This window comes from Anomalospiza imberbis, chromosome 20, assembly GCF_031753505.1.
Source record: "Anomalospiza imberbis isolate Cuckoo-Finch-1a 21T00152 chromosome 20, ASM3175350v1, whole genome shotgun sequence".
Taxonomy (NCBI): Eukaryota; Metazoa; Chordata; class Aves; order Passeriformes; family Viduidae; genus Anomalospiza; species Anomalospiza imberbis.
This window is the reverse complement of record NC_089700.1, coordinates 1,817,069-1,840,961: the sequence shown is the minus strand read 5'-3', so window position 1 is coordinate 1,840,961 and position 23,893 is coordinate 1,817,069. Positions and strand designations below refer to the sequence as shown.

The following is a 23,893-nucleotide window of genomic DNA, read 5'->3' as shown; positions in this document are numbered from 1 at the left end:
CTCCTGTGGCACTGCACATCTGTGTTTCTCAGAGGTGTTTTTTAACCCTACAAAGACTAGTTTCCCTTACACAGGGCCTAGGGAGGGCCCTGGAAATCCAGGCTGGGACACAAAGAAGCTCAGCAGCAGGGCTGGGTAAAGCCTGGGAGGGAAGATGTGTCCCACCCTGGCTGCAGCCCCTCTGGCTGTCCCTGAGCAGCCAGAGCCTGCTGCAGCCTGGGCTGTGCAGGCTGCTTGCACAGATTGATTGCTACAATGGAGAGTTTTGCAAGGTGTAATTTTAAAGGCCGTGTTTCTCACTGTGCAACCATCAAAATGCAAAGGGTCAGGAGAAGCCTATATTTTTTTGCAATTCAGCTTTTGAAGTGTGCTGAAATACGCTTCATTTGCTGCAATTGCCAACAGCTTGCTGTTTCATACCACTCTTAACAGGAGCTGGGGAACAGAGCAAGTCTGTTACACTTTCTGTGGTGTATAATGTATGTATGATTCTGGGGTGTGATGAGTTTATGCCAAATTTATCTTTGATTTCTGTATAAACAGCACAGAAAAAATGATGGGCTGCATTCTCTGTGAAACTTAGATAAAACAGAGCTACAGACCTCCTTCAGAGTACCTTCTGTGTGCTGTGGATCTAAGGTTGCCCAAGCATATAATGAAGGAGAAGAGGGTCTGGAAATAAATGCCTGTTTCTTTCTCCCCCACCCCCGCCTGGCAAGGATGCTGTTTATTCTTAGCCTGTGTTGCTTCGGCTCCTGCTCCTGCCAGCAGAGCCCCATCACTTGGTGTGTCTGCAATAACAATGCTAAATAGCCAAATTCTCCCCAGGAGCACAGGGGGAGAGCTCTGCTCCTTTGCTGGATCTCCCCCACTTAAGGTTGTAGGGGATGAGTTCCTCTACTCCAATTTATTGAGCAAGTGCAGCAGCAGACTCTGGATCAGCTCAGAGGCAGCAGGAAATGACCAGCAGTGCTGTGGAATAAGTGAGTTAAAGACACCCTTGTTCTGTATCATCAAGCTCATTAGAAAAATGTTTGCAGTTATTTGTTCAATTTAGATTTTTTTTTTTGGTCAACAGAAAATTGAAATAATGTACATATGTGTATTCTTGTTTTTTCATAAAAAGAGTTTTGGAACAGAAAAATTACTGACTTTTTCTTCTGATTAAAGGTAGGAAGGAAACAAAAGATAAGATGTTGTCTTTGTTGGTTTACCTCACTTTTACCATAAAAGTAAGCAAAAAAAAAACACCAAAAAGCTTCATTTCTGGTAGGGATGTCAGATGCCAGGATGATGACATGGAGGCCTGGATCCTCAGAAGGTGCCAATTTCTTGGAGCATCTGCATTGGTTTTCATAAAATTGTATATCAAGAGGTAAACAGAGAGCCTCTCCTAATGTTTTATTGTATCTCTCAGGTAACAAGATTTTTCTTCCCTGAGGTGAAAAATGTCTTTGTATTAACAATGTTCGGAGTCCACACACAGTGTGAATTCTTTTTTCATATTTACTGCCGAAACTCGTGTGCTGTAAATACTCTTCCTCCTCATTATCTCACCTCTGATTTGCTTTCCTTGTGCTGCTCCCCTGTTCAGGCACACCATGGCTTTGTTAGAAATGCAGTGAAGAGGTCTTGCTCCAGACCCAAACCACCTTTAATGCTGTGGGTGGCATGGGAGTGCTGTTTGAGGAGTATTTGTCTAACTTCTGTCAGTAGCAGGAGAGCTATAAACAGAAGTTTTGAAATGACAGCTGTTAATCGTGATTGAAATCAGAAGTAACAGCCCTTGATCTACCCTGTTGTTTTTTGGTTCTTTCTTGCCATGCACTTCTCCTTTTATTTGTTTTCATACAGCCAGATTTGTTCTTGATCATTGATAAAATATGTTTTCTTTGCAATCTGATACTGAGTTCTGCCTGAGATGTGCTGCTGCTCTTTTCTGCCTGGTTGAAGCCAGGTCGGGGCTGTGTTTGCTGGGCAGGGCAGGGCTGGCCTGGGGCTGTCTGTGCAGCCTGGCTGCTCTGGGTGTCAGAGCCCTGCCTGGGGATGGCCCAGCAGGCCTGGGCTGTGCTGGGATAACTGGGATCTCCCTGGGTTCACACGGGCTTCCATCTCCACGTGTTGCTCCCTGGCCTTTGGAGCAGCTTGCACTCACCAGCAGTCCCTGATCCGTCTGTGCTTCTGCCTGGATCCCTGGGTGCCCTGCTGAGGAAAAGGCCTTGCCTGCCAGAAGTGACAAAAATTCCCATTCTTGAGTCCTGTTCCATGCTGGGAAAAGGCCAGAGAGCAAGTGGAGGCAGACCCTAAGGAGCAGTGGAAATGTGTGTGTGCTGTGCCCTGCTCAGGACAAACTCCTGTCAGGACTGGGGTGGATGTGCCTGTCCAGGATTTTGGGCTTGGGAAGCATTCCTAATGGCACATGTAGGAGTCAGCTGAGCTGAGCTGGGGAATTCACTCACCCAGGTGGGAGCAGGCACTGCCTCACCCTTGCAAAAGCTGTATAAATAAAGGATGACAGCAGAAGTGAAAGTGCAGTTCTCCTCCCCACAGCAGGGCTCTGCCACCTCCCAGGGAGCAGGTGTCCCCTTCCTCTAGGACTCTGCTAAAGGCTCAGCTTGCTGCCTGTGCTCTGACAGGGAGAGGTGTTAGCATTCATAGCTTTAAAGTATAATGTAGTGAAATAATCCTTTAATTCCATATGGCATAGAGGCTCAGGCACCTCGACATGATACTATAGATTTACTGCTGCCAAATGGCGTGGGGTTTTTAAACTAAAATATATCTGAAAATAAAGAAGCTCAGGAGAGCCACATTAGGGTGTTTTTGACATGATATATAAGCTCCGTGAAAAAGGCTTTTGCCAAATTCTCAGCAGGTTTTTTGTTTTTTCTTTTTTTTTTTGTTTGTTTTTTTTTTTTTTTTTTTCTTTTTTTTTTTTTTTTTTTCCTTTCCTTCTTGTTATGTGCTACAGTGGAATTATCTAAAGAGGCTTTGGGATCCAGCACAGCCAGCTGTGGTCCCGAGAGGACAATGCTCCCTGGAGTCTGGGGCTCAGCTGCCCTTCCATCTTCCCTTACACCTCTTAACATGATCAGCTCTGCCCTTCCTTCTTTTCCTGGCTGAGAGGAAAGGCCACAGAGAGCCCTCCTGTCAGGGATTACCCTTAGGAGTGTTTTATGGCTTCTGTCCCTCCTCTCATGTCACAGAAATGTCTGGCTGGCACAATAGCTCTGGCACTGTTGCTCTAGGCCTGTCCCCTCCTAAAGCTGAGAGTTTAGCTCTACTTTATAAAATTGAATGGTGGAAGGAGCACAGCAGAGACCTGCTTTCCCTGGACACAGATGAATATTCAGTTTGCATTTCACTGTCACAAAGTAGGGCTGAGTGTTTCCCTGCTGCAAAAATAGTTCTGTTAGATTCCAAGTCACCTGAAAATCTCTCCGTGGGCTGACAGAAGAGTTCCTGTTAGCACTTGCTATGACAGCAGTTTCATGTTGATGTTTCTGCATCTATTTTGGTTTATTCATCATTTCTGGATGGTTTCTCTGTGACCTTCAGGCCTGAGCAAGTCTCTCTTTCTTCATCAAAGGTTCCTCTTGGTGTTCCATGCCTTGTGCCTCTCCTCTCTGTGCTCTCAGTGTCCCTCTCCGTGCCCTGGTCCCTCATGCCAGTCTCCACCTTTGCCTCCTTTCCTCACCACTCTGCAGAGCAGCAGAGTTGTGACTGAAGTTTTGTGACTCAGCCCATGAGCAGCAAGTTCTCCAAACCACATCGTGGCTGAGGCCAAACTCCCCCAGACTCTCTCACACCCCCTCCTCAGCAGGGCAGGGGAGGGAAGAAGTTTGTGAGGCAAAGGCAAGGAAGTCACCCATTATTGTCATGGGCAAAACAGTCTCCACTTGGGGGAAAAATATCCAATTTATTGTCCATAAGAATAGATTTGGGTACTCAAACAACAATGATTGCAATGCCACCCTCTGCCCCCACAACTCGGCTTCCTTCCTCCGTCCCCGTGTCCCTGGCTGTGGTGCAGTGGAATCCCCCATCACCCACTGGAGAAACTGCCCTGATGGAAAAATCCTCCAGACAGTCCAGTTCTGGAGAGCAGGGAACACCTATTCCTCTCACTGTTGGGGAAGGTGTGGGAAGGTGGAGAATCAGAAATAAAACCTTTGTGGAAGGTGAAGAATCAGGAATAAAAGCTGAGCCCCAGCCCAGCCCTCAGCCAGCAACCACCCTTCCAAATCTGCTTTTTGGCCTTTTCCTTGAATAGAAATATAGTTATGACTTTATGCAGTTCTGCTTGACTTCTGGTGTCCTCCAACAAATTCAAAGGCATTACAAACCACAGGTTCTGTAGTACAATGGAAGATTTAAAAGAATGCAATGCTAAGAATGACCAAAAACTAGAAAAGTTTTGGAGCTGCGGGTGTGCCCCAGGATTGAGTCCTGTGTTGTTCAGCCTGGGCAAGTGGTCTTGAGGTGCTTTTTTTGCACATACCTCATCTCTCTCTAGGGGAGTCCCTGAGACACTGCACATACTCCTTGTGAGTCAGAGACACTCTGAGTTTTTAGGGTTTTGGGCTAGAAAATGTCTGTATTTCCTCTATGTGAGACCCTTTAGATGGATCCCTTCAGGGACAAATTCATTCCCACCGTGCAGTGAAAGCACAGAGTCAAACACACGTTTTGTAACCCCTTTTTCACTCCTTGCCTGGTGCAAATTAGAAGATTAATACTGTGTTAATGTGGGAAGGTCCTCAGTGAGACCTTTGTAGACTCACAGAATAACCTGAATGGGAAGGGACCCCCAGAGATCATCCAGTCCAGCTCCCAGCCCTGCACAGACAGGCAGAATGGGATTTTCATGCTGGTGTTGCTGTTTGGGTGGGGCACCCTGCTAGAAACAATAGAGGAACAAGAGTTGTCAACATTGCACTTCAATTTTTTTCCAAGGAAAGTTGCATTTCCGTGGGTAAACTGATTTTAGGGTTCCTGTGTGCCCCAGGTGATGACCCAGGTGCACACAGTGTAACTACACATCCAGCCTGTTTTCTGTGGGCCTTCTGAGCAGCACTGTGTTGTTTCAGCATTGTTTTAAGCAGTTGAATCTGTGCAAATAGATTGAATTGAAATGACCCATGGCCTGTCCACATTAAATGTTCTCATGTGCATTTGAGTGTAACTTTAGGTTCTTAAGAGAAGACAACGGGCCCATTTCCATGCTTTACTTTTTTAATTTAACACAGATTGATGGGTTCTGGAATAAAATGTAAACCCTCAAAAGTTTGGCACATGGAGAAACTCAACTTGGAAAAAAAGAAAGGAAAATATGGAAAGCTTATAAATCTTAACTTGGACTTATTTCTGAGTTTGCTGTCTAGTCCCTGCAGTTCACTTTTTTTTTCTACAGAGTTTCAGGCTCAGATGTCTTCATCATGTTCTCTTACTCCTTGTAAATTGTGTCTAGAAAAATGACACCTGCTGGGTTTTTCTTCTCTTCTCTGTAAATAGCTGGAATTCGTGATGTAGAAGAATTATAAAACTGGGCTGTTATGATTAGTGAATATCTAACGTGTGAAGATTGTGCACAAACTAAATTTAGGTTCTAGAAATAAAATCTGAGACTGGAAAAAATTCTTAACACCCCACTTGCAATGAGAGTTTTTCCATCATTGGGCAGATGTTGACAAAAGACCAAGTCAGGGAAACTTGATCCATTTTTCTTTGGGTGGGTAAATTTTAAACTTGGGACCATAAAATTACAGGACACAGAGGTCCTAGATAAGATCAGTGAGTTATATATGAAGTGTAAGACTTCTTGAATTCGTTATCCTCCCCTCTGCCTCCAAGAACTGCTCCCAAGATCTCTTGGATCTGACCGATAAACCATTCCATTGGAAATAAAAATCATTTTACTGGAAATGTTCTGGCTGAGCTGTGGAATATTTAGTTTATTGAATTGTAAGTGTCTGACAAATAGCTCTGGTCCTTCAGCTACATTTTCTTTGGGCTGAGAGCACGCCTGTGCCATTTTTTGTAGTTGTGCTCATGCATTGCAACTCAGTTGTGTGTTGGAACTTGTAGTTTCACGGACTTTGTGTCCTTACTTTGATTTGACTGATAGAGAACACCCAAAGCTTCCCTTTACTGGTGAGGGGAGTAAGGGATTAAGAAGTGGCACACAAATACCAAACTTTCAGATGCAATTTGCTCAGGCAGTGGTAGGGAGAAAGTGATAACCTGAGGGTGAGGATGCTTTTTGTGCTCCTTCAGTGACCCTGGGAGGGAGCAGCTGTGGCTGTGGGTGAACAGAGGGTACAGGTGGGAAAACATCAGCAGAAGTGTAGGTTTTATTTGTGTGCACCTGTAAAAGTGCATTTGTTTGAATTTTTATGTGTACTTGTTTCTGAGAGAACTGGAAATAATTGAGGGAGAGAAGAAAAAAGGGGGAAAAAAGTTGATGGAGAGTGATGGAGGAGGAACCTTTGGTCTCCAGTCATGGCATGGGGATGAATGAATACCTGCTCCAGTAGGGTGTGAATGGAACTTAACATCATCACATTAAGAATTAGAATAAATTAGCAGGAGGTGTTTGGTGTTTGTTACATGGATATTGATAAGTGTAGTAGGTCTCTCATAAAATATTTCATTAGGTACCTCACCAAATATTTTCTCTGCATTTACCTCTGTATTTAGGTGTGTGATCTTAAGTCTAAATTTCTGAAAGAGACTTCTTGCCAATGTTAACCACCAGAGTTAGTTCAAAGAAAGCATCAGAAAGGCTAAATGAAAAATTTTATACATTCAAGCAAAATATAAGGAAGGATATTTTAAAACAAAGATGTGCATTTTCAGCATTGCAGTAGATGTGGATGATATCTTCCTCTTGCTCTCTAGGTGTATATGTGCTTGTGGACATGTGTAGTGGGTGTCTGTGGTGAGTGTTCCTCTCAGTACACTGCTCTTTAATGGGGTGACTTGAACAGTCCAAAGTATAAGAGAAAGCAGATGTGTTCTCAATTGTAGTGAAAATGTAGTTTAGGGGGTTTTTTTTGTAGTTTTTTAAAATTACAATGCCAGTCAAGTTTATTAAAGCTGGTTTGAAAAACAAAAGCAGTTTGATACCTATTAAGTAGATCCTGTTGTTTTATGAACTCTGAGGTTTGTTACTTGGAAATTGTTTAGAGTGCCAGGCAGTGTGGTTTCTCTCCAGCAAAAGAAAGGCTGCTCTGGCGTGGTGACCTCCTCTTCCCCTGGGGAGACTCCCACTGATCTCAGGTCCTCAATGCTCTCATGCTGTAATGAGGGAGGAACTGATGCTGTGAGTGCTGCATTGTGATGGAAACCAAAAGCTTCATCCATGGCAGAAATACCTTGAGAAGTCTGAAAGTTTCCCAGATGAAGGGCTCAAACTGTGATTTCCTTGGGACACGAGTGTTGCCTCCTCCTGCCTGCAGCTCCTGCAGCTCCCACGGGGGCTGAGGTGTCCAGGCCTGTCCGTGGTGTCCCTGGGGCTGTGCCCTGGCACGGGGACACGGTGCCACTGGCACTGCCACGGAGCCACGGCCACGCACCTGCCGGGGCTTGGCCGGGGGTAAAGGAGAGGGGGACAAGGGCACTCGCCCGAACCAGGCTCAACTCTGCTCTCTTTGTGTTTCCTCTCTGCTGCAGCTCAAGCCAGGCCAGAACAGCTGCCGAGACAGCGACAGCGAGAGTGCCAGCGGCGAGTCCAAGGGCCTCCACCGGAGCAGCTCCCGCGAGAGGCTCAGCGACGTAAGTGCTGCTCAGCAGCTCGGGGGGATTTGCTTTCTGGGATGGTTTCTTGCAAAAATCTCCTTCCTTTGGGGGTTCAGGTGAGACATGGGGGGGTCAGAAAATTAACTTAGAGTAGAAAGAGATCCCGCACGCGTCTGGCGCTGAATAAAAAGATGCATACCTACTTTACAACTTGTACCTGTTGTGGGGTTTTCACAAATCACAGAGAGGGGAAGAGGTAGCTTAGGTCTCTGCCCTGGTTCAGTAAACTTGTCACAGATTGATACAATGTCTTTCTGTGTGCAAACACTCGGCTCTTTGGAAACAGTTGAAGGCCATTTAATGAAGTTAAGATGTTCTGCATAGTTGAGAAGTGAGTAACATTTTTACCCCAAGTGGTGGAGGAGAAGAATGTATTTCTTTGGGCTACATACTGTCTTTATGAGAAGTATTTGAGTGTCTAGAGAGTCAGTTATATATAATGAATTGATATAACATGGCCAACAATAGCATAAGCTCTGCCTTTGTTGCTCTACCTAAAGTGCTGTGGAAGGGCCTGGCATGGCAGCCCTGTGGAGAGTGTTTTTCTCCATGGGAGAATGCTGGTCATTCACCCAGTGACACGCATGAGTTCTTCTGACAGAGCAATGACTACAGAAATCTTTCTGTTGCTGCAATTAGATTACTATTTATTATGTGTACCATCACAATCCTTGAGTGTTTTATTCATGGCTCTGTGTCCTCTGTGCCACATGCTTTACAACACAGAATATAAAGAAAGCCCTGTCCCAACAGAGCATCTAAATTGGGGATTTTGTAGGTCAGATCCTTTGCTGGTAAAAGCATGGATAGCTACATCAGTCAACCCAATTTGTACCAGCCAGCAGTCTGGCCCTACTTTTAACTAACCCACATTTTGGAAATGGGGATTTTATCGATAGCATGTCTGTGTAGATTTGGATGACAGATACCAGATGGTGTCCTCTATAGGCCAATCCAATAAAACTGAACTGAGCAGGCATTAAAAGAAATACCTTGGTAAAGGATACATTTCGTTGTGCAAATTTAAGCCTGAAGGCACACAGCTAGCAATTTTTGCTGAATTGTGCATATCACTGCAACAGATGTCTGATTTTTTTTTTTTTTCTGTGAAAGTGTGAAATCTGTAGCACTCTCTCTCCACATCCCTTTGTCACATTATTTTAGAGGTCCATTTCTTCCCCAGAGCCAGCCTTTATGGGTTGCATTCAGCTAAACACTTCAGAGCTTGCCCTTCATAGCTGTCAGCTGAGGTCAGTCTCAGGGCTGTGAGATCCCTCTGGAAGAGGAGAGTGAAACCAGAGAAGGTAGTAAGGAAATGCTCTGCACAGGTAGCAGTGGATGGCAGCTGGATGTCAGCCTGTCACCATCATCATCCTGGCTTGTCTGAGCCCTGTGGCAACTGGGAAGCCACTGCAACCAACTTCACAATTACACAGCACCTTCAGCAAAAAATTTCACAGTTCCTTACAAACATGATTTTAATTTAGCTTTGTCATTCCCTTGCAATGTACTGAGTGGAGAGCTCTGAGGTTTATTTGGCTTCTCAGCAGCTCACAGCATAGCACTGACAGACCTGGCAGTGAGAGCAGAGTCCTGCGTCCCCTTCCACCCATCAAATCCAGTTTTTCTCTGATGTTTTTACAATACTTTTCCTTTGTCTCAGTGCTGTGGCAAATGAAAAGGAAGTAGAGAGCAAATACAACTTCCCTAGTGCACCTGAGAGAGGACAGAGGGATTCACAGGTTGCTCAAAAGAAACGTTATGTAAATATATGTGGAGATGTATATTTTAAAGTGTTATACATAAATTATCTTTTGCTTAATAAAGAAAGTTCCTTTGCTTTGATAATTCATTGCACTACAAGCAGTCTCTCTGGTCTGACACTACCAGTTCAGCTGAGATTTGAAAAACACACACGAGACAGCTCTCACTGTGCCTGGGTCTGTAGTGCCCCTTCCCAGGCTCCTTCTGTTCAGAGCTGTCCATCCCATTGTTCCTCCCCCAAAGTCAGTGCAGAGCTGTCCATCCCATTGTTCCTCTCCCAAAGTCAGTGCAGAGCTGTTCATCCCATTCCCCTCTCCCAAAGTCAGTGCAGAGCTGTCCATCCCATTGTTCCTCCCCCAAAGTCAGTGCAGAGCTGTCCATCCCATTGTTCCTCCCCCAAAGTCAGTGCAGAGCTGTCCATCCCACTGCCCCAAAGTCAGTGCAGAGCTGTCCATCCCATTGCCCCAAGTCGTGCAAAGCTGTCCATCCCGTTCCCCTCTCCCAAAGTCAGTGCAGAGCTGTCCATCCCGTTCCCCTCTCCCAAAGTCAGTGCAGAGCTGTCCATCCCATTGTTCCTCCCCCAAAGTCAGTGCAGAGCTGTCCATCCCATTGCCCCAAGTCGTGCAGAGCTGTCCATCCCGTTCCCCTCTCCCAAAGTCAGTGCAGAGCTGTCCATCCCGTTCCCCTCTCCCAAAGTCAGTGCAGAGCTGTCCATCCCATTGTTCCTCTCCCAAAGTCAGTGCAGAGCTGTCCATCCCATTGCCCCAAGTCGTGCAGAGCTGTCCATCCCATTGTTCCTCTCCCAAAGTCAGTGCAGAGCTGTCCATCCCATTGCCCCAAGTCGTGCAGAGCTGTCCATCCCGTTCCCCTCTCCCAAAGTCAGTGCAGAGCTGTCCATCCCATTCCCCTCTCCCAAAGTCAGACACCCTGTGTGCTGAACTGACGGGTCTTTCTAAATGGTTATTTTAAATAATACTTTTTGAAGAAGTCAGATGTCTAATGATACCCACTATTTACTGTCAAAAAAAAGCTACAGACAACAGAACAAGTTTTCTCTGAAGCTCTGCTTGTTTTTACAGCTATTTTCTCAGAAAAAAAATATACAAAAAAGTGTACCCAACAGAAGATAGAACAAAAAATATAAAGCATCGCAGGCAGATTAACCCTGAGGTTAGAAAGTAAACTTTGGCCATGAAATATAATAAATCTCCACTATTGTCACCTGGCAGCACTGTAAGACTAAGCATGGCTCCTGTATGGAAATGTGGCTGATGACTGAAGTGCATGTTCTCCAGGTGGGAGATCCATTTTCCCATCCCCAGTTTGAGCAGGCTGGTGAAACAGGAATGTTAGAGCTTCACAGGCCCTAGAGCAGGGCCTGAGTGAGAGCTTAGTGACAGATGCAGAATGAGGGAGAGGGGATAATGAACATCCAGCTGCAAACTGACATCAGTGCCTTCACTCTCCTGTCAGGGACCTTTCAACTTTGCCTATTGCAAATGTACCTGCAGTCCTTGGATAATGCAGAGTGATGCAAAGTGTGTTTACAAGGAGTGACTCCTTTCCAGGCTAATGAGATCCAAGCAGGTAATTTGCAGCATTTGTGAGAGGTGGGCAAAAATGAAAAGAAGATAATTCAATGAAAAGACCATGTTAAACAGGAGATTTTTCTCATAATGAGGCTTGAAATAGCATCAGACAGTAGGAAGGGGAATATCCTCTGTTCTTGTCAGATGCAATGCAGTGAGACTGATTTCTGTCAACTCCTCTCTTTGTCCTCGCCTGGCACACGTGTGCACACACCCACCCCTCTGTGAGGGAACATAATTAGCAGAGAATCTGACCTCTGCTAGATTAGAGATAATGATTGCTCAAATGCTCCAGTGCAAGCAGTGCCCTGATCCAGCTCCCCCTCTGAATTTCATAAACCCATGGCTCTCTGCCTTTCTCCCCTGCATAGGTTTTTTTTAGGAATGACAACTTGTTTTTTCCTTTATGGGCAGAGGTAGCTCCAGGGGCCTAAAAGAGAAATTGGAGAGCTGCTCCTCCTTTATATATAGGGTGCTGTAGTCAGTTTAATCTCATCAAAATCTTGCCAGTAGTAGAATTCATTTTGTTGAGATCTTCCTTGGAGACAAGATGGCAGCGCTTTCTCTTTTGCTCAGCTTGGAGCTCAGTCAACTTCTTTTCGTTATCTTCCTGTATGTATTTATTTTTAATTGAGTCCTCCCTCTTTGGAATATATTTTTGTCATGTTTTACAAAACAGCCAGGAGAGTTACCTGAGGAAAACATGAGAGTTACAGCTAACCTGGATGGTAAATGCCCCAGGTATTCAGGAGTTCAGCCACCTCTTTGCTAATCAAAAATCAAACCACCTGATTTCTTAGGAGCACATTCCTAAATTCCTATGATCTACCTGATCTCAGCCCTGCCTGCTGCCTCTGGTGTTGGTTGCAGGCTTTCAGTGAAGGGATGAACAGCAAAAGCCTCTCCCACATGGTCCTTGGGTGGGATTCAGCACCTCATCCCCTCTTGCTGCAGATGGCACCTTTCTTCTGGAATGTTTTTCCAGTTCCTGAACAGGGAGTGAGACAGGAATCTTCCCATGTGTCCCTACATTAAAGGTCTTCTCTTGGGCTCTGAAAAAAGCTCATCAAAGCTGCTGCACTCTTCATGAGTGCTCCCCTGCTCCCAGTGTTCTGTAGCTGCGTGCTCCTCCTGTGCTGGGTACTTTGTGCTTGAGAGGAGCCACAGTGAGGAGGTGACAATGAGGACCAAGTCCTGAAATTCTGAGTGCCCTGCCCAGGTCTGTTGCTGTTTCCTTCAGGAAAAGATGTGTCTACACCCCTCCAGCAGTGTAAACCTGCAGGCAGTTCATGGTTTCAGCCCCAAATACAGGATATTTTCAATTCTTTTGTCTCCCATCCCTCTCACCTGTACAGAGCCAAAGGCAAATTGAGGGACGGCCTTTGGGTTATGTGCTGTGAAACCCGCAGTGCTGCTCCCTCTCCAGAGTGTCACCAGTGATGCTGGCAGTGTGTGGAGTGGAGCCACGCGAGCTGTGTCTGTGCGCTGTGCCAGGAGCTGCTCAGCAGCAGTGGCTGCGCTTTGTGTGCGTGTGCCTGCGAGGGTGGGGATGTGTGTGTTTGTGTGTCTAAGGTTGGGTGCTTAAATGCTTTGTTGCATTATGTTAATTCCTCGGCAGTGCAATCAAATTCATGTCGTAATTAAAGCTGTCAGTTGGAAGGCAAGCCAATCGCCAAGAAAACACAGCATAACAAATGAAGTGAAATGATTCTGCGTGTAGCTATACAATGCTTCGCCAGGCATGAAATTAAATAAGTAATTTGATGTTGACATCAGAAATTGAAATGATACCCACTGTTCCTTCATTCAGTCAGACCTGCATAAACAATAGCCAGAACAAATATGTACAACACAGTCTTTGTCCCCACCCAGCTCCCCAAGTAATGTACAATATATATGCAAAATGGGTATAACTGTGCCTTCCAAGACCTCAAGGATGTAATTTTCTTTGGTACACAATAAACTAATGCTTACACGAGGGTTACTACATTTTTGCTTCTGGGCCAAAGTTCTTTTCTTTAAGAAAGGATGGAAACAAAAAAAACCAAACCAACCAAAAAAAAAAAAAAAAGGAAAAAAGGAAAAAGCCCTGAACTCTGTCAATTTTAAGCAAGTGTTTTTTGCTGATGGGCACCTGATGCAGGCTTCTGCTGGTGGTTGTGTGAATATCAAAGAGTATTTCTAATGTCCTGTTTTGCAAAGGGTTTCGGAAAGTGAAACCATTACCTCTATTATAGGCACACTTTATATAAGAGCTATAGAACCAGCCAGTGCGGGATCACGACTCAGCACGGGCTTGTAAAGATGCTTGTACAGTTGGTGCCAAGGCTGGGCACTGGGTAGTGGGACCCTTTCGCTATTGGGAGTTACCCAAAAGGTGAGAAGTTGTCTCCTTGCATAGCCCTCGCTTCAGCCTCTGTGCTCCGTCAACACACGGTTCACAACACAGCTGACAGTCATTCATGCATGTGCAGCACAGTCTTTCATTCTTCAATTAAAGAGAGTTTGCAAACTGTACTCTCCATATGCAGCATGCAATGTGTGAAGGGCTATATTTCCATCCAGCAAAGTCAAGTTCCCTGAAAATGCACAGTTGTTCAGTGAAAGTCATTTGACTGCTATGTTTCGACTGTCCTCCCATAGCCATTGCAGCATTGCTTTTGAAGGAATGAAAATATTCAGTGGGAAATATTTTGTTTGCTTATTCTTTTTTCTTCCTCTTTATTGTTTTGTTTTGATACTCTATCCTTCCAAAACTTGGAATAAAAAGCAGACAAAAATTACACACAGATGCAGAATGCAAACTTTGGAGCTTTCAGCCAATAAAGTAAGTTAAAAAACTGTGAGTGAAAGAGTGGGACTCGCTTGGCATCTGTACATAGCTGAAACTAAAGTGGTTATAACGATTGCACGTGTTGCATTTGCGGGTAGATCTCCAGCTTACATGAAAGGAATCCCAGTGGCATGAAGCAGAGAGCAGGGTGAGTGAAGAGGAAGGCAGCGTGTGTCGTGTTGGGTACTGAGCAGGGGCTGCTCTGTGCCAGGGCTGCAGGGCCACAGGGGCTCCCAGTGGTGCCACAAGCCACAAGCCAAACAATATTAACGTGATAAAAAGCTGTTATCTTTAATGAAGGTCCTCCAGGTGCAAGTATGGCAAAATACATGTGATACAGGATTTTGACAATTTTATCATTTAACAAATTAACATACTTTAGAGAAAGTATCCAATTAGAGGAACAGTTAATTAAGTAATCCCCCCTTTTAGTTCTGCCCTCACCTGAAGCCCCCATTGCCCCCCCCCACCCCAACTTCTAGCTCCACATTTATTATGTCTACAATATATGGAAAAAAATAAAACATCCTTGGTTCTCTATAGAGGCAAAAAATCCTAAATAAGAGTCCAGGAAGGTGAGCTTAATTTTCTAAAATCTTAGAGAAAGGGTAGGCAAAGAACTAGAGTTAGTTAAGGAGCTATGTAACTGTATAATTGTAGTCTACAGAGTTAGGAATATATGAAAAACGTACAAAAAGCACAAATCTTCTTGGCATCTCCCAAGCAGGACCTGTGCCCACGGAGTGGCTGTGCCAGAGGCTGTGCCCAGCTGGGCTGGGCAGTGGGCAGGGCTGTGCCCTCAGCTCAGTCCAGCAGGATGGTCACTCCCAGGGACAGCAGGGAAGCAGAGTTGTCAGGGACATCACCCCTGGCATCACCCCTCCCTGCTGGGACATCACCCCTGGCACCAGGGGCTCTCCTGGGGTGATGGTGGCACAGGGCAGCAGCAAGAGTGGGGACAGGAGGGCTTTGGAGTGTCTTTATTTGTGTGGAGTTCCCTTGCCTGCTGATAGCCAGAGCTGTGCACTGCAGATCTGCACTTTGCGTCCCTGTCTCGGAACAGGGGTGAAGTGACAGAAATTCTGTGGCTTCCCAGTGCTCTGCCCGGGCTGCTGGGGCCCCTCTGCAGGCCTGGCTGTCCCTGAGCTGTGTCACCAGGGAAAGGGAGGTGTGCTGAGCAACAGGAGTGGGAGTGGAGCTACAGGAGTGGAGATGGAGCTACAGGAGTGGGGATGGAGGTACAGGAGTGGAGATGGAGCTACAGGAGTGGAGATGGAGCTACAGGAGTGGGAATGGGGCTACAGGAGTGGAGATGGAGCTACAGGAGTGGGGATGGAGCTACAAGAGTGGGAATGGAGCTACAGGAGTGGAGATGGAGCTACAGGAGTGGAGATGGAGCTACAGGAGTGGGGATGGAGCTACAGGAGTGGGGATGGAGGTACAGGAGTGGGGATGGAGCTACAGAAGTGGGGATGGAGATACAGGAGTGGGGATGGAGGTACAGGAGTGGGAATGGAGCTACAGGAGTGGGAATGGGGCTACAGGAGTGGGGATGGAGGTACAGGAGTGGGAATGGAGCTACAGGAGTGGGAATGGGGCTACAGGAGTGGGGATGGAGCTACAGGAGTGGAGATGGAGCTACAGGAGTGGGAATGGGGCTACAGGAGTGGGAATGGGGCTACAGGAGTGGGGATGGAGGTACAGGAGTGGGGATGGAGGTACAGGAGTGGGGATGGAGCTACAGGAGTGGGGATGGAGCTACAGGAGTGGGGATGGAGCTACAGGAGTGGGGATGGAGCTACAGGAGTGGGGATGGAGCTACAGGAGTGGGGATGGGGCTACAGGAGTGGGGATGGAGCTACAAGAGTGGGAATGGGGCTACAGGAGTGGAGATGGAGCTACAGGAGTGGGGATGGAGCTACAGGAGAGGGGATGGAGCTACAGGAGAGGGGATGGAGATACAGGAGAGGGGATGGAGATACAGGAGTGGGGATGGAGCTACAGGAGTGGGAATGGGGCTACAGGAGTGGAGATGGAGCTACAGGAGTGGGGATGGAGCTACAGGAGTGGGGATGGAGCTACAGGAGAGGGGATGGAGATACAGGAGTGGGGATGGAGCTACAGGAGAGGGGATGGAGCTACAGGAGTGGGGATGGAGCTACAGGAGTGGGGATGGAGCTACAGGAGTGGGGATGGAGCTACAGGAGTGGGGATGGAGCTACAGGAGTTCCACCCTGGTTGTCTGGACAGCTTCACTAGAGAATGCTCCTCTGCTTTCTGCTGCTGTGCCCATGGGCTCTGGAGGCTGGAGCTGGGCACTGCTCCCCCTCTGATGGAACAGCCTGACCTGGATTAGCACCAGGATCCCCCATGTCTCTGAGAGAACCTGCTGTGTAATCCCCATTGCTTAGATGAAAAACTAATGAAACAAAACCCTTTATCTCCTTAATTCCTGTGACTATAGAGGTTGTGATCATGTCCCACTTAAACTGAATTTAATGATGCCATTTTTAAAGCATTTAAACAAATTGATTCTTGTCCTTAGTAGTAATATTTGTTTTAATTATTTTTATAGGTTTGAGTTTTGAAATCTATTTCACACTGTAGATATTTGCTGTTTGCTTTTTGTTGTTGTTGTTGTTGTTTCTAAATCCTTGGTTTGTCAAACAATGTGGACATCCAAATGGGAAATTGTAGTGACTGCATTTTCCAGAAAATGGTACATTGACTAAAGCAGCTTCTCTGTGCCCACGCATTCTTTACATTTCAGACTACTAATTATGTTTACAAAATGTCTCATTTTAGAAAAGCACTATGTGTGTACTAACCAGGGCCTTTCGGGAATAAATTGGCAAACAGGTCATACACTGAAAAAGTCATCCAAACCCACCGGGCTTTTTGTTTTGAAGTCAGTCTACTTTTTTTCCCTTTCTCCCCCTCCCGCCTGCCCCTTTGTGGCCATGAAGCTGAGGAGCTGGAGTCCAGGGCATTGAATGTCAGCATGTCAGGGAGGCTGGTTGATGAGTGTCTGTTTAGTCTCAGTGCAGGGCGAAATGCCATCATTAATTCATTACCCAGCTGCCTGTCAAATAAATTGGCAATTACGTCCACCGCAGAAGCTTGGAATTCAGTAAATAGCACGTTACCATCTCCGAGTCGTTGAGAGATGTAAAGGGAAAAATTAAGCAACAGCGTGTTTGTTTCAGTAGCAGATGACAAGGGGCAGGACGCTGGTGCTGTGATGTGGTGATGAAAAGCTTGGAGAGGGCTGGTAATGAGCTGTGTGGATTGGAACGTGTTAAAAACCATCACTGACTTTCCACTTTGTCTTTGTGTTTTATTGCAGAGCTCAGCTCCTTCCAGCTTGGGAACAGGCTACTTTGTAAGTGCATCTCCACTTTGACACGTGTGCCTCTGAGCAGCAGAGTGTTCCTCACACAAAATGCCTTCCCCAGAATGCAGGGACTCAGGGATGTCCCACCAAGCCCACTGCCCAATGGCTGAGTGCACCCTTCTTACTTATTCCTCCACAAATGCACTGCAAGTAGCATTCCCAACATGGTCTGTGTTTTCTTGCACTAATCAGGTGTCATTTTAATTACTACATACATTTTAACAGCACTTAATTTACACAATTATAGCAACTAAAATGAGCCATGGTCTCACCAGCTCTCTAATGGGAGATGGCAGGATCTTGATTCCCCTTTGCACCCGTTCTTGTTGATTCACAGATTTTAAAGAGCCCATTACAATGTCTTGCCTCATCTCCTGTGTATCGCAGCACAGAGAACGTGCTGTAGTGATTTCTACCTGTTGCTTAAAAGCCCATGGCTCGTGGACACTCTTGGAAAACACAGAAGTTATATTTATGCCAGATTTACATTTTGTGTCCTGAGAAGCAGATCAGGCCCCAGCTAGTTTGAAAATTGATCAGTTTTTTTTTGGAGTTGTGATTTATTTGCATGCACCTGTATTGATTTAACAGTCTATATTCATACCTTTCTGTTCATTCCCACATTGATCAATATACCTTTTACTTGCACAGATAAGTTTGGGAGTGAAAAAGGTTTTTCAGTCAATCCAATATACTGCTTATTTTCTTCCAAGATTTATATCTAAATTGCTCATATCCTGTTTTTCTTGTAACTTATGCTGTATTCTCCAAGCACATCTCTTCTGCCTTTATAATAACTCTAGGAGGAGGAGAGCATTGTGTATGTCCAAAACCAGGTGGGTAAAATGAGAGCCTCATCCCATAGCACTGCTCTGTGAAATTATCAGTGTAATCAAAGCCTCCTTCTATCTTCTCATTGAACTCTGGGGAAAAGTAAACTCTATGGTATTCAATCACAGGATGGAAAACTTGGTTGCACTCTTGCCACATTCCCAGAGAGTAATTTTCTTCTATTAGTTCATGGTGAATTTAGTCTTTTGTCACAGACGTCTGTGATCCTGTAAGAAAGTTATGGGATTAAATTCTGAATGTGTGGTCTCACAAAAATTGCACAAAAATTGCTTAATACGCGGAGAAATGCTGTGTCCTGCTGGAATTACATTGGACTTCTGCACAAACAGAATGTTCACACTGCTGGTGGTGAGGTACGAAAAGAGCATCCTCAGGTGAAAAAGTTTTGTGGTAGTTGTTCTAATTATAGCAAGGCCCAGATCAGTGTAAGGTAAGTTGTGAAACAGAAAAACAAGCTGGTTTCCTTTCTTCATCACTTGCCCTGGTTTGTATCATATGTATTTTTAAAAGGGAGGGGATGAAGGGAAAAATTATATCAAATGGCTCAATGTTTATTTAAAATTTAAAGTAAACCTTGAATGTCTTTCCATATTTCAGAATGAATTGCTTTCCTTTGTCTGGGAAAACTCCAGTTGTATGGAGGTCTGTAGACATGCTCTGGAATGGGACAGGTGTATCATGGGCTGGGGGACTGTGCCATGGATAAATAAGCCTTGTTCTCCTTGCAGCAAGAGCTGAATATGCATGGTTTGAGAGCAGTGCTCAGCTTCCTCTCTAGGCAGCAGAGGTAACAGAAGAGAAGCCATCTGCTGTTCCCTGCACCATACTGTCTGTGGGTTGGTCCACTAAAGTGAAAATCTGGAAGGTGTCAGCATCCCCTATGCTCCAACAGAAAGCTTGAAAGTTTCCAGCTCTCCTGAGCAAGGGATTCACTAACAAGAAGAAGCCTGGCATCTTCTAGGGCTGATGGATTGGCACCTTAAATCATTCCAGTTTGGGTCTGTGTAGGTGGGGGAGACATCCCTTGTTAGTGCCATTAATATATTTAACTGAGCTGTTTCTTTTCTATATCGCAGTATTAAGAGTCTTTAACTTCCTTTTTTTCTTTCCTCACTAAAAGCCAAGAAGGTAGAAAATGTGCTTCAGTTTCTATCTTAAATTTGTTTTTACACTTACACAGTCTTGGATGAAACATGAAGGTTTTCCCCCTCCCTTTTCACTTTGGAAAATTGTTTTTAGGATTATCTTGCTTGTTGTTTTGAAAAAGCCCATACTCTTATTAACTTACATGGGGCAAATAAAACCCAGATGTGTTTTGTGGTACCAGACAACGAGAAAAATGCTCCAGAGTGATCCAATTAGCATGTGTTTCTGATCAATGTAATTATTGTATTATCAATGTGCAAAGGAATATGCACTTGAATTGACTTCTTTTTTCCAAAGCTTTTAACTAGAAAAGACTGTTAGTTTTTGTGTTTGGTGCTAACCCAGGATATCAAAACAGGGGTCATTGGTCTCAAATACAGTAAAAATAACTTCTAGTTTAAAAGGTAATAATAAAGCTTTGGCCCTTGGAAATGATTTGGGGTATGTTGTACACTGGCCTATGAAATATTCTGTACTGCTGCTCACCAGAGGGAACAGAGGAAGCAGGTAGGTGAAAAAGGACTGATGGACATCTACTGCAGAGGGAAGCAGGTTTAATTCAGAAAGGAATGAACACTGAGGTATGGATTAGGTAGCACATGTTTGGTGTTTAAATCAAGTATTAATGGAATCCTCATGTGTTTAGGCCATGTTGCCTAGCATAGAGATAATTCCTGTCCAGCTTGGAATCCCCTGCTTGCACCAGGCACTCAGGTTTGAGGGATGGGATGGGTCATGTGTCTGCAATGTTTGTGCATGCTACAGCAAAGCTAAAATGGCTTTTAGATCCTGTTACTCTACAGAGTCTCTGGAGATCACCAAGTGTTTAAGGGAACATTTATAAAGCTGACACTTCCCAGGAACACAAAATCGTTCCTCCAATTCCTCTGTGATAGCTCCATCCTAGAAATTCATTATGCAGCTTCAGTAGTAGTGGTGAAGGCTGGAATCTTACCTGATTCTGTTCTGTAAGTACATCAATATCTGAATGGCAGAGCTGAGACTGAATTCTTCTGTTCTTGTTGCCTCTGTGTAAGAGCTTCTGGAAAAGCAGTAGGGAAAGGAAAAACGCACGTGCTCTGGGAGGGCATTCCCAGCCTGCTTTGGCAAAGCAGAGGGTTGGGAATCTCCATCAGGTGATTCAGCCTAACCCACACCCAGCTGGGGTGATAGAACTGCCTGGATTGAACAAACTTTGTAATGAGCTGCCCTCAGCAAAATGGGACCAGTGCAAGTGGCCACTGAAGGAGAGGGGATGGTGCAAAGTTGTCAGTGAGCTCTAAATTCACCTTCAAGTTTGGATTTCAGTTGGGAACACCTCTCTTCTTTCACAGATGTGGGAATTTCTGTAGATTCTGTTTTAGAAGACATTTTTGTTGGAGTGTGTTTCTCCTGTCTTGGTGGTCCTTGACAGAGGAGACACTTTCCCATCTTTTTTGCATGTTGTTAAACCAATAGTCAGAAAAGAGGAGGTAAAAATCATTCTATTTCTCTTGGAAGCCTTTTGTGCTGGCCTGACTTTACTGCTTCCTATGGGATCAGTCCAGCCTATGATTGGTACATGTGAAAAAAAATTTAGGCATGCTGTTAATATTGGTGCACCCTAAGAAATCATAACTTAATAATTCCTGGAAGATCTCCCAATTGTCTTTGATATTTTTTTGCATTGCAAATTGTCATTGTCTCTCATCAAAGACAGATTATAAGGTAGATAACATCTCCTCAAGATGTCAGATCAGATAACTGGAAAGTAGTTAGAATTTTAGAAAAAAAATCACCATCTCTTTAACTTTAAAAGGAAAGCAGTTTGAATTATAGGAGCTTTTAATGTTGTCCAGCTGTCTTGAGATTTTAGAAAGTTGAGGTGTTTTAGAATACAATTGGGATTTGTATAACAATAAAGCTTTTTCTCTTACCTAGCTTTGAAGAATGGTTTTTGCTCATCTGTGTATCTTGTACCCAACCAAATTCCTGTTAAAGTGGGTAGAGGTTCATTGGTTTGCAACACAGAACAGAGCAGAAATCAAAACATAAATAACTTAGTCTTTTGCTTCTAAACAACAACCCTGATTCCCAAGATTGTCAGGTTCTTTGGCAATTGTACCGTTTCTCTGCTTTTGGCAACTTATTTCCATTTCTGTATATGTCTGCTTCTTGAGTCTTTGTTCCAGTTTCTGAGCATTTTCTGTTCTTTTTTTAATTTTTTTTGATTGCATGTTTATGTCATTTTCTTTTCCTCCAAATGCAGAGAGTTTGTGAATTTTTCAGAACTGGGTAGAATTTGGTAATAAGCTGGTGATGGAAATAATATTGGGAAGGCAGAAGATTCTTCTTTTCCAAACAGTGCTCTTGCTCCACCTTAAAAAAAAAAAAGAAAGAAAAGCTAAAATTGTACTTTGCACATGGGCTGGTGACTCAGGCAAAATAAATAAATCGTGAGCTTATTCCCCAAGGCTCTGGCTAATCAGTTGTGCTATCCAGTTTGGCCCTGAGTGGGTTGGGTTCAGCAGATGTTTGTGCAGCTCCAGCGTGCCACTGGGACACTGGGTTGTGCAGTGTTGCATTACATTACTCAGAGCTCTAAAAACCCATCCCAGGGAGAATAAGGGGAGCACCAGTGGTGTTTGCTATGGATATAATGGAAAAACCAGCCTTTGGCCTAGATAAGGCCAGCTATTTCTCTGTGCACTGGCAGTGATTTTCATCTGAGACATCATCCTGCAGAAGAAATGTGGAATTAGTTACACCAGCACATTCTCTGCTCTCAGGGAGCCCTTCAAAGAGCAGATTTTCCCTCGTTGCCTAGTCCATATGTTTTGGCAGTGATCCTGAGGAGCTGAGCTTTGTTCCTTGAGGTGGTCAGGTTTGTGATGCTGGTGACTCCTGGGTGAGAGGCTGTGAAGAGACTCCACTCCAGTGAAGTGCAGGAGGACCCACTGGCTTCCACAGGAGAGAACAGCTCAGATCAAAAGTGTTGTTTGAAATAAATCCAACCTGCAGAAGGGATGTAGTCCTTTACTCCACATCACGTGCGCAGTGGTGCTGGTAAATAACTGTTCTTCTTGCAAGTAGGTTAAACTGCTCAGTTGATTTTAGAGCTTGACTTTAGAAACCAAACATTTAAGTGTATGTTGCTGATGTGAAAGTGTGTGTCCATCTGAAATACCCTGAGGTCCACAAAGGCACTGCACAGCGGCTGTTGGGATGGCACCACACCATGAACTGTCATGTCCCCTGTGAACAGAGTTGGAAAGAGGATCCTTGTTATCCTCTCTCTGGCACTATGAATCATTGTTAACGAATTCTAATTTGCTTAGTAGGGTAATGAATGATCTCCAGTTTTCTCACTGTAATTAGTTTTACCAACTATTATTGTGAAGGGTATATTGAAATCCATTTTAACTTCGCTTTAAATTCTCCATGTGCCCATTCTTTGCAGAAGTGAAGCTGACAACAGAGGTTATGAATCTTCTGATAGTAAATTCAGATTGGAGCAAAGTGGACAAGATCCCCAGTAGAAATCTCTCTGTGGGCTGTAATTACTCATTAGTGTTTGCAGCCCTCAGTGGAGTAGGTTTGGTGTGGTGCACTGAGACCAGGAAACCTGGTATTTCTTCATCTAAAATCTTTTAGGTGTTGTCTTTTGTTTTCCAGGAGCCATTAAAAATGCAGTTTATTCTAACTGCTGCTGTAAGGGAGACATCATCATTGCCAACTAAATACATTGCATGTAATAAAGCCTACCCCAGGTCTATTAATTTGAGCATTTATAAACCATAGTGCTGTTCCTAGGGAGAGCTGAGACTCATTAAAGAGTTTGCTAACAACATGACCAGCAAAGCAAGAAGAACAAGAGCAGCTGCATTTCCAGCATCCTGCTCATCACAGTAAGAATACTTGGAGCAAAACAACAGTTTTTGGAGAAGAAAACTGTGTATTTCACATATTTTTAACTCAGTATTTGGGGAAAGATTAGGCAAGCAGAAAAAATATGACCTGAGCTGGAATTTGGTCAGGATGGGTCTCTCCTCAGAACATTTTGAACAGAGATGGTGAAGGCTGGAGTTGTTTTTACAGCCCTTCAGGATGGTATTTCCTATAGAATCCTGCCCTAAAGCATGCTCATGCTTTGAATTAATCCATGTAGTTCTTTGGATTGTGTGTGTGAAACTGTGTTGTCCAAATCTTATAGAAGGAGAGCAGGGCACCACAACAGTTTCTTACCCCACCAAACAGAACTGAGACCAGATTTCAGAACTTCAGGTTTTCCTGGTTTGTCCCCTCATTGCTGAAACACAGATTTTCACCCTCTGTCTGAACAGTGAAATTTCTTCAATAACTTTATAGCAATTTCTTTAGGACTGTCCTCAGATACTTCAGTGATTCAGGGGGTGGTGTCCCCAAGGAGGTGTCACTCAGCACTGAGCAGAGTGTGCTGGCCTGGGCCTTCCTTCTCCTTGCCCAAACCCACTCCTGCTGGAGTTCTTGAGCAGTTTTCTGCTTTGTCTAATTAAT

At 44.7% G+C, this 23,893-nt stretch overlaps 1 protein-coding gene across 9 annotated transcripts in view; it reads left to right on the top strand.

The window, feature by feature from the left end:
• The window catches only part of AUTS2 (activator of transcription and developmental regulator AUTS2), a 785,653-nt gene that overhangs the window by 345,369 nt on the left and 416,391 nt on the right, over nt 1-23,893 (top strand). For all 9 annotated transcript variants that reach the window (XM_068210126.1, XM_068210119.1, XM_068210121.1 and 6 more), the window contains 2 exons: nt 7,675-7,776; nt 17,333-17,368. In XM_068210126.1, the coding sequence (XP_068066227.1) occupies nt 7,675-7,776; nt 17,333-17,368 (138 nt within the window). The remainder of the gene's footprint in view (nt 1-7,674; nt 7,777-17,332; nt 17,369-23,893) is intronic.